Here is a 14,763-nt window from a genome sequence, read left to right as displayed (position 1 = left end):
CTAGCCTTCCATAAAGTAAATGCCCAAGAGTTTCAGAAATTATTACTCAGAACTCTTTCCACAAAAGGTAAGTATATTATCCTGAAAGTAATGCCTCCTATTTATTTATTAGAACAGATACAAGGAGCACAATAACACTATTCAATAGAGCAAATTCTCACCTACAGAACACTTTTTCAATGCAGGAACCACCATTAACTATGCATTTTCATCACTGACAAACAAGAGCATGTATGTCACACTCAAAAATCTGCATGCCCATGCAGAATCACAGAATGGTCTGGGTTGAAAAGGACCACAATGATCATCCAGTTTCAATCCCCCTGCTATGTGCAGGGTCACTAACCAGCAGACCAGGCTGCCCAGAGCCACATCCAGCCTGGCCTTGAATGCCTCCAGGGATGGGGCATCCACAGCCTCCTTGGGCAGCCTGTTCCAGTGCGTCACCACTCTTTGTGTGAAAAACTTCCTACTAATACTTAACGTAAACCTCCCCTGTCTCAGTTTAAAATCATTCCCCCTTGTCCTATCCACCCTCGTAAGCAGCCGCTCCCTCTCCTGTTTATATGCTCCCTTCAAGCACTGGAAGGCCACAAAGAGGTCTCTCCACAGCCTTCTTTTCTCTAAGCTCAACAATCCCAGTTCCTTCAACCTTTCCTCACAGGAGAGATGCTCCAGCCTTCTGATCACCTTAGTTGCCCTCCTCTGGACTCATTCTCTGCATCTTTCTTGTACTGGGGGCCCCAGGCCTGCACGCAGTACTCCAGATGGGGCCTCACAACAGCCAAGTAGAGGGGGACGATCACCTCCCTCTCCCTGCTGCCCACCCTTTTTTTAATGCAGCCCGTAACACAGTTGGCCTTCTGGGCTGCAAGCGCACACTGCTGGCTCATGTCCAGCTTCTCATCCACCAGGACCCCCAAGTCCTTCTCTGCAGGGCTGCTCTCAAGGAGATCTTCCCCCAGTCTGTATAAATACCTGGGATTGCCCCAACCCAAGTTACTGCACCCTGCACTTGGCCTCGTTGAACCTCATTAGGTTTTCACGGGCCCACTTCTCCAGCCTCTCAGGCCTCTCTGGATTGCTTCCCTTCCTTCCAATGTATCAACTGCACCGCCCAGCTTGGTGTCATCTGCAGACTTGCTGAGGATGCACTCAATGCCATTGTCTGTGTCACTGATGAAGATGTTGAAGAGCACTGGTCCCAAGACTGACCCGAGGGACACCTCTTGTGACGGGCCTCCTCCCTGACACTGAACCACTGCTGCCATCTCTCACACAGTAACAACATGTAACAGGATGCTGGTGTGGGAGATTCAACTTCTACTGCCACCAACATCTGCCTATGACACTGTGGGCCAACATAATAAAATAGGAGACATTACTTTCGGAGCAGCCCTCACACACTGGTAAATACAAAGAGTGGATACGCAAAGCGGAAAAAGTCACCCACAAGTGTGACAATTACTATAATACTTGCCCTTGGATCTCCAAAGTACCTCAAATTTCCAATTTTAAACTTGCTCCTTCACAGAATCTTTTAAAATCTCTGCTAAGTTTCCAATGTGTCTCTATTTTGCAAAAAAAAGGAAAATTATATCCAGGGAAAAGGTGCAAGACATTTTAGTCCTGATTGAGAGTAAAATACACATTTAGTACAGCTTAGAAAATACGTGTGATGCAAAGTAATGACAAGAGAAGTGAGACATTTCAATTCCCACCTCACTTACTTCATAAGCAGAAGCTAGCCTCAAGAGCTCAAAAATATATCAGAGATCTCAAAATAATCTTAATTGACACACATTCATAAAATTGTGCTGCCAATGTTGGTGCTTCAGTTGAACTTACTCTGCATTTCAAGTAATTCTTTCAGTGCCTGTATCCATTGGTTACACAAGTACTCATCAGCACACCAAAACGTCACATCTCTGCACCGCCAGCGGTGATTTCGGGCTTTTTTCACGTAATAAACTAATGAAGAGAAATACATAAATAAGGGGAAACACAATGAGACTGTTCTGCAAAATGGGAAATGCATTTCAAACGCACCTCCAAAACATCTGCCTTTCTGAAGAAGCGGTAATTAACCCTCAGTACACATTTCTGCAAATGAAAGGATTCAAAGCATAAAAGGTAAAACTGCAAAAATAAGTGAAAATATCCGCTCCAGGTCCTCACCTTACCTCATAGCAGGTACTCAACCACCAAATGCAATTCATTCTCCATAAACTGATACACAAGATGTACACAAGTTCACTAAGCATACACTGATTTTTTAAGCTTTATCCAAGCCTGCATTATCTACCTGATATAAACGACCATAAGCTTACAAGGGTTTGGGATATACTTGTATCAGGTCCCCTGTAACCAACAGAACAGGGTGAATTTAATTTCATAAAGCTGAAACTTGAGAAAAAGTAGTTTAAAAAAAAATTGTAATAACAGAAAAAAAGTTTAAATCTTCTTGTGTATTTTGAACTAGGTTGACGAGAACATAAGTGTTCTTACTTTTCCATCTACAGTATCACCAAACAGTAATACTGAAGGACTGAATGTGAAGAAAGCATTCTATAAGATAAACCTTTGTTATGTGAGCAATCCCATTTGTCCCTGCTTTGCAGCACTGTTTCCCCAAAACAGTCTAAACATTTCTTGGCACTTCAAAATCACAGTCAGTAGCACAAACAACATTTATACGCACACATTCTGACAGTTAGGGATAATTAAAAAGAAAACAAACAAACCCAAACATGTAGGGGTCATTTTTTTCAGCCTTCTGACTTCCTAGTGAAGCAGTATAAACCAAGTGTTCTACTGCAGATCCATCCAGCAGCAGAAATACAACATTAGCTAGCACTTCACAACGTAACTCAAATGGCATGAGTTCCTAAAAGAAGGGTTTAATTTTTCAAAGAAAATATAAATGCATGCTGAAAGATATCTTATATACATCTTTTCTGTTAAAAATAATATTCATTCTGAAGATTCCTTTCCTGTCTGCCCTATGATATCTCCAACAAAATAATCACTGTGTGCCTCCCGAGCCTCTATGTGCCTTACCTGTGAAAGCATGGGGCTTTGCCATTTTTTGCCATTTGCCAGTACTACGCTGTTTCTTGTTCAGTTCAGTTTCTTCTACAGCAATGATCTCAGAGGTTGGTACAAAACAGTTATCTGTATGAACAAAGGTTTTACACATGTACATCTTAAAACAGCACCAGAATGATTATTTCTATACACGATACAGTAATACATTTAAAGCAACTCATTCTTAAACACAGTCAAGAATGTAAGTAGAAATCTGCTGAATATTTCCAATTTCCTCTTGCATTTACTCCAAGCACACCATCCATAATCACCTATGCATTATCTTCATTAATATTTAAAATGACTACAATTTCTGTGAAAGGTAGATATTCTGAGCATAAGAACGTTTTTCACATGAAGCCAAAATCCAGTAATGCTGCTTTCAGAGCAAAGAAATTGCCCCTTCAATGACCTCTAACCCAGATATGTGTCAATGAATAGCACAGGTTATTTCAAAGGACATGCAACAATCTAGTGGCAAAGACTACCAAGGCTATTTGCCACTCTCCAGTAAGTAGACGGCTTACAAAAGAAGGGCATTCATATGAATTCTTACATTTTTAAATCCCAATAGACTTTAAAACTTTCAGATCTCCTAAGAAGCAAATTCTAAATGTTATGTTTATGTACTGCTAAATGTATTTCCCTTTCATCAACATTAATTCTGAAAGACAGTGCTTCTAAAGAGCTCTTACATTATGAAATAATTTTCTCCACCCACAACATTTTCCCCCCTCTCTGACACTCTCAGCACATTCTCAGTCTTCATGAGTCCTGTCAAACAGAGGAGTTAGTCTCATTTTCATTAGCACTTTCAAACTTCCCAGCCTTTATCTTGACTTAAAAACAACAACAACAACAACAAAAACTGAAATGGAACTGAAAATTCTGTGTATTTATGTACAAGCAAGCAGCACGCATACGAATGTATACAGAAGCATAGAATCACTAAGGTTGGAAAAGACCACCAAGATCATCCAGTCAAACTGCTCACTTATCACCAATATTCCACACTAAACCATGTTCCTTAGTGCCACACCTAAATGTTTCTTGAGCAGTTCCAGGGACAGTGACACCATCACCTCCCCAACTGCCTGCACCAGCATCTGACCACTTTTTTCAAGATGTTCAGAAAAAATCCAACCTGAATCACCCCTGTTGCAACTTGAGGCCTACTGCAAGTTACATGGGAGAAGACGCTGACCCCCACATCACCATAGCCTCCCTTCAGGTAGTTGGAGAGAGCTATAAAGTCATCCTGGGCGTCTTCTCCAGACTAAATAATCCCAATTACCCCAGCTGTTCTTAAGGCTTGTGTTCCAGACTCCTCACAGCTCAACTGCCCTTCTCTGGACACACTCCAGAGCCTTGGTGTCTTTCCTGCAGTGAGGGGCCCAAAACTGACACAGTATTCAAGCTGCAACCTCACTAGAGCTGAGTACAGAGGGATGATCACTTCCCTGCTCCTTCTGGCAACACTATTTCTGATACAAGCCAGGATGCCTTTGGCCTTCTTAGTCACCTAGGCACACTGCTGGCTCATGTTCAGCCAAGCATCAACCACACCTTCAGATCCATTTCTTCCACACAGTCTTCCAGCCACCCTGTCCCAAGCCTGTAGTGTTGTTTGGGGTTGTTGTGGCCAAAGTGCAGAACCTGGCACTTGATCTTGTTGAACCTCATCCCACTGGCCTCAATCCAGCCTTTCCAGATCACTGCAGACCCTCCCTACCCTCAAGCACATTGACATTTCCTGCCAGCTTGGTGTCATCTGCAACTCATAAATAATATGTAGTCGGAAGAGAATTATAGTATCTATATATTGCTATATGAGAAAGTAAGAGATACTAGACAAAAAGGAGCAATAGTTTTGTTACTGTACTCAACATTTCCTATAATTCTTGCTAATTTGAAGAAGTGCCATATTGATAGTAAGGAATGTAAAATGAAAGATTTTTCATGACCTCTTCACAGTGGTGACAACAGCTCATTTGCTACTAATTGAGTTGCTTTTTTTTCCTCCTTCTGTCAGCAGCTCTTCTCAATTGTTGTATGCTGTCATACTCTATTGACAGCCAGAAATTACACAAGCATGATATATTGGATACTGTTTAGCTTCTATGATAGGAGTAGCAACAGAAGTTATTGTTCTATTAGGCATTTTCAGTATTGAAAAAAAGGAAAAAGTGAAAGCTTGCCAAACACACAAATAGCAAACAGATCAAGAGACGCTCTTCTGAAGAGCTAGGAGAATACACCCTGCAAGGAGCGACTGAAGAAATGAGGTTGTTTAGTATGGGGAAAAAGAAGCTGAAGGAAGACCTTACTGCTCTCTTCAAATACCTGAAAGGTGATGGCAGCGAGAGTGGTGTTGGTCTCTTCTCACTGGTGACAAGATGAGGGGAAACGGCCTTAAGTTGCGCCAGGGAAGGTTTAGGTTGGATATGAGGAAAAAGTTTACAGAAAGGGTTGTTAAGCACAGAAATAGGCTCCTCGGGGAACTGCTTGAGTCACCATCCCTGGATGCATTTAAAAACAGTTTGGATGTGGCACTCAGGGACATGATTTATTAGTGGGGAGTTAGGATAGTATGGTTAGGTTGAGGTTGGACTTGATGATCTTTAAGCTCTTTTCCAACCTGAGCAATTCTAAGATTCCATGGTCTTATGAAAACCACTTCCAAATCAGTATGACAGGAAGCACTTATTTGGAGCATGCATTTTAGTACAAAATACCTAACTTATATTAACAACTTTGGACCCTGTAATCAGCTCTACTAAGCTCTCCTTGATCTTCAGATATATTCTCCTTCTGAGAACAACTGTGGAAGTCCTGCTTTTCTAGCAAATCTTTTCACAGGTGTGGCAAGAAAAACCCACTTAGAATAAGTACTTTAGTTTAATATGTGCAGAAGAATTATGTATCCCTGAAAAACACATTACTGAACAAAAACATGAGGGAGAAAAACACAAAAAAAACCCCAAAACAAACAACAACAACAACCTATCCTGATCTCACCTGCCCTCTGTGAATCTGTGGGATCAGAGAGCATCTTTCAGAAACTTCTATAAACACCAGCTATGTCAATAATGCCCTTCAGCAGCTCCACTGCTCTGACAGAATTCACCAATCTACAGTATAGTCAAAAGCACACACTCCTTAATACAGCAGTTGTAGAGGGCCAGAAAGACGCAAAGCTCTCTCACTTACAAACACGTTATTCAGAAATTCCCTACTTACGAAAACTAAGCTTTTGTGTTTGAATAGAGCTCAAGAATTTGTATCAGTACAAATCACAGCATGGCTGAGGCTGGCAGTGCCCTCTGCGTTCCTCTGCCCAAACCCACCCCAGCAGGGATCCCCAGAGCAGAGTGCCAAGGGCCACAGCCAGGCAGCTTCTGGAGATCTCCAAGGAGGAGACTTCACAGCCCCTGGGCAGCTGTGCCAGCGCTCAGCCACCCACACAGCGCTGAAGTGCTGCCTCATGTTTAGACAGCACCTCCTATGTTCCAGTTTGTGCCCATGGCCTCTTGTCCTGGCACCAGGCCTCTACCAAAAAAAAGCCTGGCTCCATTTTCTTTGCACCTTCTCCTCAGGTATTTATAGACATTGATGAAACCCCTGTGAGACTCCTTTTCTCCACACCGGCCAAGCCCAGCTTTCTCAGCCTCTCCCCTCAAAGGACAGGCTCTCCGGGTCCCACGTCACCTTGGCGGCCCTGTGTTGGACTTTCCAGTACATCCATGTACTAGGCACAGCACACCAAGCGTGGCCTCAACAATTCTGATTGTTGAAAGGATGATCTTCTCAATCTGCAACTGTACTTTGCCTAACGCAGCCAAGAACACCATTAGCCTCCTCAGCAGCAAGGGCACACTGCAGCCTTGTGTTCAACTTGGCACCTACCAGGACTCCTACGTCCTTTTGTGCCGAAAAGAAGACATATAATTCTATCACTATATAACTTTGTGTTACAAAATCATAGAATAGCTTCATTTGGAAGGAACCTTAAAGACCATGCAGTTCCAACTCCTCTTCCACAGGCAGGGCTGCTCCCCACCAGCTCAGGCTGCACCGGGCCCCATCCGACCCTGCCTTGAGCTGCTCCAAAGATGGGGCACCCACAGCTTCTCTGGGCAGCTGTGCCAGGGCCTCACTGCCCCGTCAGAGAAAACGCTCTCCAACATCTAATCTACATCTCTCCTCTTCTAGTTTGAAATCATTTCCCCTTGTCCTCCTCACTATCTACCTAAGCAAAATTCCACTTGAAATAACACGCTTCTTTCAACCTTTCTATCTCGATTCAAGAGATTGAATCTCAAGTGCAAAAATGCTGAAGTACAGGTCAAATTTCTTAAGCTTAAACTCAAACAACCTCAGATGTTCATGTTTTCATGTCTCACCTTGTTCAATCTCTAGCATACAAAACACAATAAAGCCAGAGCAGCTGAATGTAGAGACATGGCAAATAACAAAGAAAAAAAGATAATCCAATCAACAATCTTCCCAGCGCGATGGCTGTGCCACTCATTGCTCATTCTGAGTCAATGCAAACTGAGGTATCACCAAAATGACACCAGTGTTAAATGCCTACTACTTTTCCCCACATTAAGAAAGAAGAAAAAGCACACCACAAGGTGAACACTAACTCAGATTGCCTTCTGAATAAAGGAACTAAAGGCCACTAAGCGCATTTTCTCTGTAGGAATGGGTTTTTAGTATATCATCTCTGTTTGCAACCCCCAAAGAACATTTTGCAAGCAAACCTGCTCAGAACCCAAGTCAAGATTTGTTCATTTATCACTGCCAACCATGTGTTCCACGGGCCAAATTCTCTATGAAATGCACTAGCTCAGCATGCCAAAAGATAAAAACCAACTGTGATTACAACATTTAGTTTTCTGTTAAATAATCAGCTCAACCCCATAAGTACACTGGCATTCAGTTTTACCAGTATGACTACTTCCCTGACTTAAAAAATATTAAGGACTAAAAACAAAAGACGTTTTTTCAGTCACTCTGAAAACCAGCTTCCTGTTACAGACAGCACAAACACTAAGGGTTGGTTTTTTTTTTTTTTTTTGGTCCTAAGTTTAAACTTTCCTTCAGCTGGAGGCTAGAAAATAGTAAGAAAGCTCTCCATCAGAAGGCATGTTAAATTATATTGATTACATACTACAAAAAGTGGTATCTAATAAAGACCAGGATAAGTGAAAATTCTACGTAAGGGCACAAAGCATAATTACCAGAAATACAAAAAAAACAACAACACAAGAAAGTTGTGACTAGCATATTTCACTGCTAAAACAAGAAGCTACTTAACAAGTTGCATGTTTTCCCCTTAAGGAAAAACTAAAAGAAAATACAATAAGCAGACAATCAAAACAACAGCAAAGCAACCAGGTACATGTAGAAAAACATGTACTGGTTAATTAACCATTCATCTATATTTGAATAATGCATGTTCCACGGGAAGAAGCAACTGCCTGGGTTGTTACTCCTCATATCCTACCAGCTCAACACAGCCAGTGGAACCACCAAGACATAAGTATGGATCAGATTTCCTTACCAGCCCTATGCCACTTGCAAGCAAGTGCAGAAAGGCCACCTTGACGAGGGTCGCATCAGCACAGTGCAGGTGCTGAACAGACCTTGGTGCCAAGCAAGCCCACCTCCTTCGTCTCTGTACTGTGTTTACTAAACTGAGCCAGATCACCAGAATGGCACTGGTCTTGTTAACGCTTGCCCTGAGGCTTCCTCAAGGGGTTGTTTTAAGGAGAAAGCAGGAAAAAAACAGGCTGAGGGAATAGAATTTTGAAGAACGAAAAAAGAAGGTTAAGAGCACACAACAAGCAAAAGTACACAGTTCAGTGCCTAGTTTGATTATAGCCCTCTTGCCTGTACTTTACAATAACAACAACAACCACCAGAACAGGAAAGTGACAGAACAATCTCATTCTGTGTTTATAATGCCTTAGAACGAGGCAGGGTCCTGTCTTAGCCAAGACTTACAAATTCCATTAAGTACACACACATATAATACATAACCTACAGAATTTTGCACATACAGTTTTATCATGTTACTTGAAAAACACAACGTGCCATCAACACAAGGAAATAACAGAACAATAGAGAACAACTGATCAATGCAGCTTTGCTAAGCTACTTATGATTTACAACTCAATCTCATGTACAAGTGTTTCAAGGTTGAAAAAGAACCTTCTCCAGTGTACTTGAAGAGATGCCTAGGAAAAAAGGTGTATAGCTAGAAGTGAATGAGAAGCATTTGAAGAAATTCAGATAAAGCTTTTCACTCTGAGTTCATACAAATCCAACCAGAGAACAGGAAATGGGAACCTCAGCACTGAAGAGAGCTCTTGAAAATATGATACTGCTAAATAAGGTCCAGTAGGATGAGGGAAAGTCAACAGTACCAAAGAGTTAAGGATATAAAAACATACCACAGCCTGAATAAGCAAGTTATGTTTTCATTATTACCTTCTCAGTGACAGAATTAGAAGTAATATTGCTGAATTAATATTTATTTCTTCACAAGTGGCATTTTAACAGTGCTTTTTTTTTTTTTTAGTATTCTCACTGTGCAAAGATGCAAAACGAGATGTTCCCATATTTTACAGAACTACACTTGTCCTAAACACAACAGTCTCTGTTGATTCCTATATGATCCTGAATTTGGATGTAGTAAGGAAGAGATGCTTATTTCAGTACTTCCACAGTACCTCTAACTAATAGCACTAGTTCCTTACCTGTACAAGTCTGAAGATTTTGAGAAAATATGTACCAAACCACTTTAATTTGCACAACTAAGTGCAAGCCAATAAACAGAATATAGGCAGCTCTGATTTGATATTTTTAAAGATTGTTTCACTGCAATGACTACCTACTCAACAACAAAAACACAGAATGCTTCTACTATATAATTAAGTCTCTATTTAGGCATTCTGTACAGTAGTCACGTAGTTAAATGCTAAATGGAGGAAAGATACCAATCTTGGTCAAGCTACACCTCTGAAATTATATGCTTCTAACTAACCACCTTCCATGTTACAAAACTTATTTATACCATCATGCACGATGCTCATGTTTCCAATATAATTGCAGGGAACACAATGAGCCATCCCAGGTCTTAAAGCTGAAAAACAGAAAGATGGCAGTAATATAAAACTGCCATCTGAAGCACAAGCTCAGAAAACACACAAATTAATCAGAGCTTTAAGCAGAGAAGTTACATCATTTATTGTATTTTCTCTACACCCATTACAGCTGTGCTTCCAGAACACTTAAGCATTTCTATTTCTTCTCCCACTTTCTCTTTCCTCCTCTGATTCTACATATCTCAAAATCCTGTAAGAACAGGAGAGCAGCCACACACAGTAACCAGGCTTGCCACCTAAATAATCTCCAGCTGAGTACCGCTTCAGAAACCACCTCAAAAAGGGCCTTGTTTATTATGTCCCACTCTGCCTCTACCACTTCCAGGATTCTGACATGCGCCCTCGAAATGGCTTCAGGACAGGCTCATATTTGGTTTGCCTCAGCAGAATAAACAAGAAAACTTGCTTGTAAGCATCTGTAAACTTCAGAGGTGTAATAACAGAGCTTTAAAGCTCCACGGCATTCTTTCATGGTGTAAAGCATGGGTGTCTAATATTTTGGCTTGCTTGGGCCGCACTGAGTAAAGAACAATTATCTCTTGCTGCATATAAAATATGTAATATAATTAATGCTCGTAACTAAACTTTTTATTTTTTATTAAAACATTAACAAAAGAAACAAAACCATCAAATGGTAGGTTGGGCATGTATAGTCTAAAGCGAGTTATCGTAAAGTAGAAAGGAGCTGCCACTGAACTTGCTGTAGCTTATCAGTCAACCAAGAAGTTCAGAAAAGGATTTTTAGAAGAATTTCACAGAATTCAACAAAATTTTCTACAAAGGAGGGGCCACTTCACCTAGTGGGAGCAATTGTCCCCAAAAGGCTTTGAAACTCCGTACTTCAGGTAAGTTCCTCTTACCTCATTTAACTCAGCAGATTTAATTTGTCTTTGCAGTTTTAAGTTCATTTAGTTGCACACCTAAAGTATCAAACTACACATCCCAGCTATATTGCTGATAAAAACCTAGACTAAGTCAAACTGCATACGCCCAATAGCAAGAGGACAACAACAAAGTATGGGTTTGATGTTATCATTATGAAGAGTATGTATTCAAAAAACGTATTCAAACCACGGCCAAGTTGCAGTCATGTAAACTGCAACAACAAATTCATACAGTCCTTTTCTTTGCCTCTTCTTTCTTTGAACATCACAAATAATTAAGAAATTCTGATTTTAAAAGAAAACAACAGGAAAATATTTAAATAAAGTATGTGGTAAGGGAAGAACTATTTTAGTAGTCAAGTTTGGGAACTTGCCTGGGACTGGAGATATCTACACCGCACCTTTCCACAACAACCTTCTAGTCAACCCTTCTATCGCTCATTTAGTTCCTCTCTTTCTCTGTCTCAGTTCCTCCATCTCTAAAGTGAAGATGACAGCAGTTACCCATACAACAGCAGCTGCTGTGAAAAGAAGTACATGAAACATTCCCTGATGTTCCCATGCTAATAGGGACATAAGAATAATGGGAGTAACAATTCTACAAAAACCAAGAGGTCAAACAACGTGATAAAATGCCACCTAAAAAATAGCAAAAAACTTGAGGCCGTTGGTACACAGGTATTTTCAGAAGCCATCCTACAATTCTGTCACATCGTTTTGGCAGTAAACTCTCCCATCTGCAGTTTTTAAAGTCAGTCCTACTGAAACCGCACAAATGGGAATCTACAAACAACTCTGTTAGCACATTATAGACTATTATAGTCTGTATTAAATATTCCCAGGACTGGAATGCACACAGGTTAAACCTTTTGTTCCATAGAGGCTTTCAGAAAGCAAACTGCTTCAAGTATAACTACTTGAGAAAAAAACAAAACAGCCCCAGCATGGAAGTGTTTTTTTAGCAGTATCAAAGTCACATCGATGAAATAAAGCCACTTTTAAAGTTCCCTGAGTGCGTCACGTCCTACTGTGATTAACGTAAATGTAACATCAAAAGCTGCAGGCTGCCACGTATGAACAAGAAACAATAGGGCGAAATTAAACAAGCCGGAGGTTTTCTCATCCAGCTGCAGGTCGGGTTCCTCCCTTTGTTATCAGAGCCTCATTTCCAGATGCTTAACAGCTCGCAGCGCTCGCATCACGTGCCAGGCTCCTGGGACAGTTCTCGGCTCCGCATCGCGACAGCCGACAGCCCCGGAGCTGCTCTGCCCCCGGGCGGCCCGGCGCGGCCCTGAGGCTCCGCTGCCTGCCACGCTCCGAAGGGCCGCGTTTCCTTAAACCGCCATCTGCCTTCAGAGGCTGGACTCTGAACCCCAGACGCTGCGGGTTACACCGGCTGGCCCCTGACAGGGGAGCGCCCCCGACACGTGCAGGAATCGCTCGGCTCGACAAAGCGCCCCGCGCGGGCAGGAAGCCGCGGGACCCGGCCGCGCTCAGGGTCACACAGTCCCGAGCCGCCCCGAAGCCGCTGCTCTGCCGACCCCTGCGAGTTCGGGCCGGCCCCGACGCGGGCGGCCCGGCCCGGCAGGTGCTCCGCGCCGCCCCCTCCCCTCCGCGGCCCAGGAGCGTTCCGCTCCCGCAGCTCCACTCACCGGCGCCGCGGCGCGGCGGACGCGGGTCGCGCCAGGCCAGCAGCCCCCGCTCCTCGTCTAAGGTCACCTCCCAGGAACGCTGCCCCAGCCCCAGCGAGGACGCGAGCCGGAGCCGCCGGCCGCCCGGGAGCCGCTCCATGGCCGCCAAGAGCCCGGGCGCGGCGCGTTCCGCTACCGCATGGCCTGCGGCGGGCCACCGCCGCGGGGCGACCCGGTAGCTAACGGCGCCCCTCGCCCGCCGCTACCCGGCCTGGCCCCGAGGCGGGACGCGGCGTCAGCGCCTACGCCAGCGCCGCCGGGTCGGCCTCCGCCGCGCGGGGCGGGGCCTGTGGGCCGCGGGGTCGGCTCGGCTCGGCGCCGCCCGATTCCGGTTCGGTCCCGCTCTGCTCGGGCCGCGCGAAGCAGCGAGGCCTCGACGCTGGGAAGTGGGTTCAGGTGCTGCCGAGCTCTTACTGCTGTTGTGCTTCCTGTGGGAGGATCAAACACCTCTCAAAGCGACAGTGAAGCAATGTAAGGGTGATGTGTCTGCCTGAGTAAATCCACAGACCTCTCAGTGTAACCCTGCCTTCTCCTCTGTAAGCACATGTGTTTTCCTTTAGCACTGAATCAAATAGAATGGTTCAGTTGGAATACACCTGCAGAGATCACCCGGTCCAACTGCCTGACCACCTCAGGGCTGAACCTCAGATAAACCTGTCATGAAGATCATCACCCAGATGCCTCTGGAACACTGCAGGCATGGGGCACCAACCACGTTTCCAGGAAGGCTATCCCAGTGTCTAAACACCCTCTCAGAAAAGAGATTCTTCCTGATGTCCAACCCAAACATCTCTGACACAGCTCTGAGCCATCCTTCCTATCTGCTGTTGGGTATCAGTGGGAAGGGACCACACCTCTCTCCCCAGTGCCCCTCTGCAGGAAGCTCAGGGCAGGGCAGCCCTCAGTCTCCTTCCCTCCAGGCCTGACACATGGAGTGTATTTCCCACTTCCCACAGGATCAGGATATGCCTTCCAGACCAGAAGTAATTGTCTTGTACTTGGCAATAATTCTATGTGATTAAACTCTGGAGTCTTTGCTGCCCTTCAGGTCCTCCATGGCATTCCTGTAAATCACAGAATTGTGGGATGGCTCTGGTTGGAAGGTTTCTCTAACATCATCAAGTTCCAGCACCCCTGCCATGCGCAGGATTGCCAACCATTAGATCAGATTCCCCATTAGATCCCACCCGACTCTGAGTGCCTCTAGGGATGGGGCACCTACAGCTTCTCTGGGCAGCTGTGCCAGGGCCTCACTGCTCTCTGAGTAAAGAATTCCCTTCTAACATCTAACTTAAACCTCCCCTCTTTTGGTTTAGATCCACTCATCTCTGTAAGCACCAGAAGCCTACTTAAAATATAGGCCACAGCGAGGCAATTCCTTTGCCTCTGACCTTTCTGGAGACATGATTCTGAATATTTTCTACAATTTAGAAGAAAAAAATGCTAATCTGTTCTTATTTGTTTCCAGCCCTGGGCCTGGGCAAAAATCCCTGCTTCACAGAGGATGGCACAGAGCCCTCTGGCTTGCTTTGCTCAGAGCCAGCGCAGGTCTAAATGCTTGAGTTTGCACAAGAGCACTTGAGTTCTGCTCTGAACCACTCAATGTACTCAAAGCGTGTTCTGAAAACAAATGACCTTGTAATTTTCACCTGAGCTATGTGTTTGGGATGGTCTTGAACAAGTATGTTTCATGTATTCTTGTCATCTTTTTTGTTGTTGCTTGCAACACACTTTCCTCTCGCCTTGAAAACCATGATGTTGTCATCTTTTTTTTGTCATATGCCTCAGTATCTCATGCTGCCACAGTTCCAAGGAACCTATCCTGTATTACTCAACTGTATTACTCTTTACACTTTGGAATCCGTCCTTCCCACAGACACCCAAACACCTGTAAAATTCTTCATACTGAGGCTTAAAGTAAAGCTC

At 43.8% G+C, this 14,763-nt stretch overlaps 1 protein-coding gene across 1 annotated transcript in view; it reads right to left on the bottom strand.

Moving 5' to 3' along the window:
- The window catches only part of CERK (ceramide kinase), a 44,361-nt gene extending 31,294 nt beyond the window's left edge, over positions 1 to 13,067 (bottom strand). Inside the window, exons 1-3 of the mRNA XM_052681146.1 lie at positions 12,799 to 13,067; positions 3,061 to 3,174; positions 1,849 to 1,971 (exon numbers count right to left, since the gene is read on the bottom strand). Coding sequence (XP_052537106.1) covers positions 1,849 to 1,971; positions 3,061 to 3,174; positions 12,799 to 12,937 — 376 coding nt within the window. The 5' untranslated portion in view covers positions 12,938 to 13,067. The remainder of the gene's footprint in view (positions 1 to 1,848; positions 1,972 to 3,060; positions 3,175 to 12,798) is intronic.
- Positions 13,068 to 14,763: the final 1,696 nt, after the last annotated feature.

The sequence above is a fragment of the Tympanuchus pallidicinctus genome, unplaced genomic scaffold (assembly GCF_026119805.1).
Source record: "Tympanuchus pallidicinctus isolate F22 unplaced genomic scaffold, pur_lepc_1.0 scaffold19, whole genome shotgun sequence".
Taxonomy (NCBI): Eukaryota; Metazoa; Chordata; class Aves; order Galliformes; family Phasianidae; genus Tympanuchus; species Tympanuchus pallidicinctus.
The sequence above is the reverse complement of the archived record's forward strand: the minus strand, read 5'-3'. Positions and strand labels throughout refer to the sequence as shown.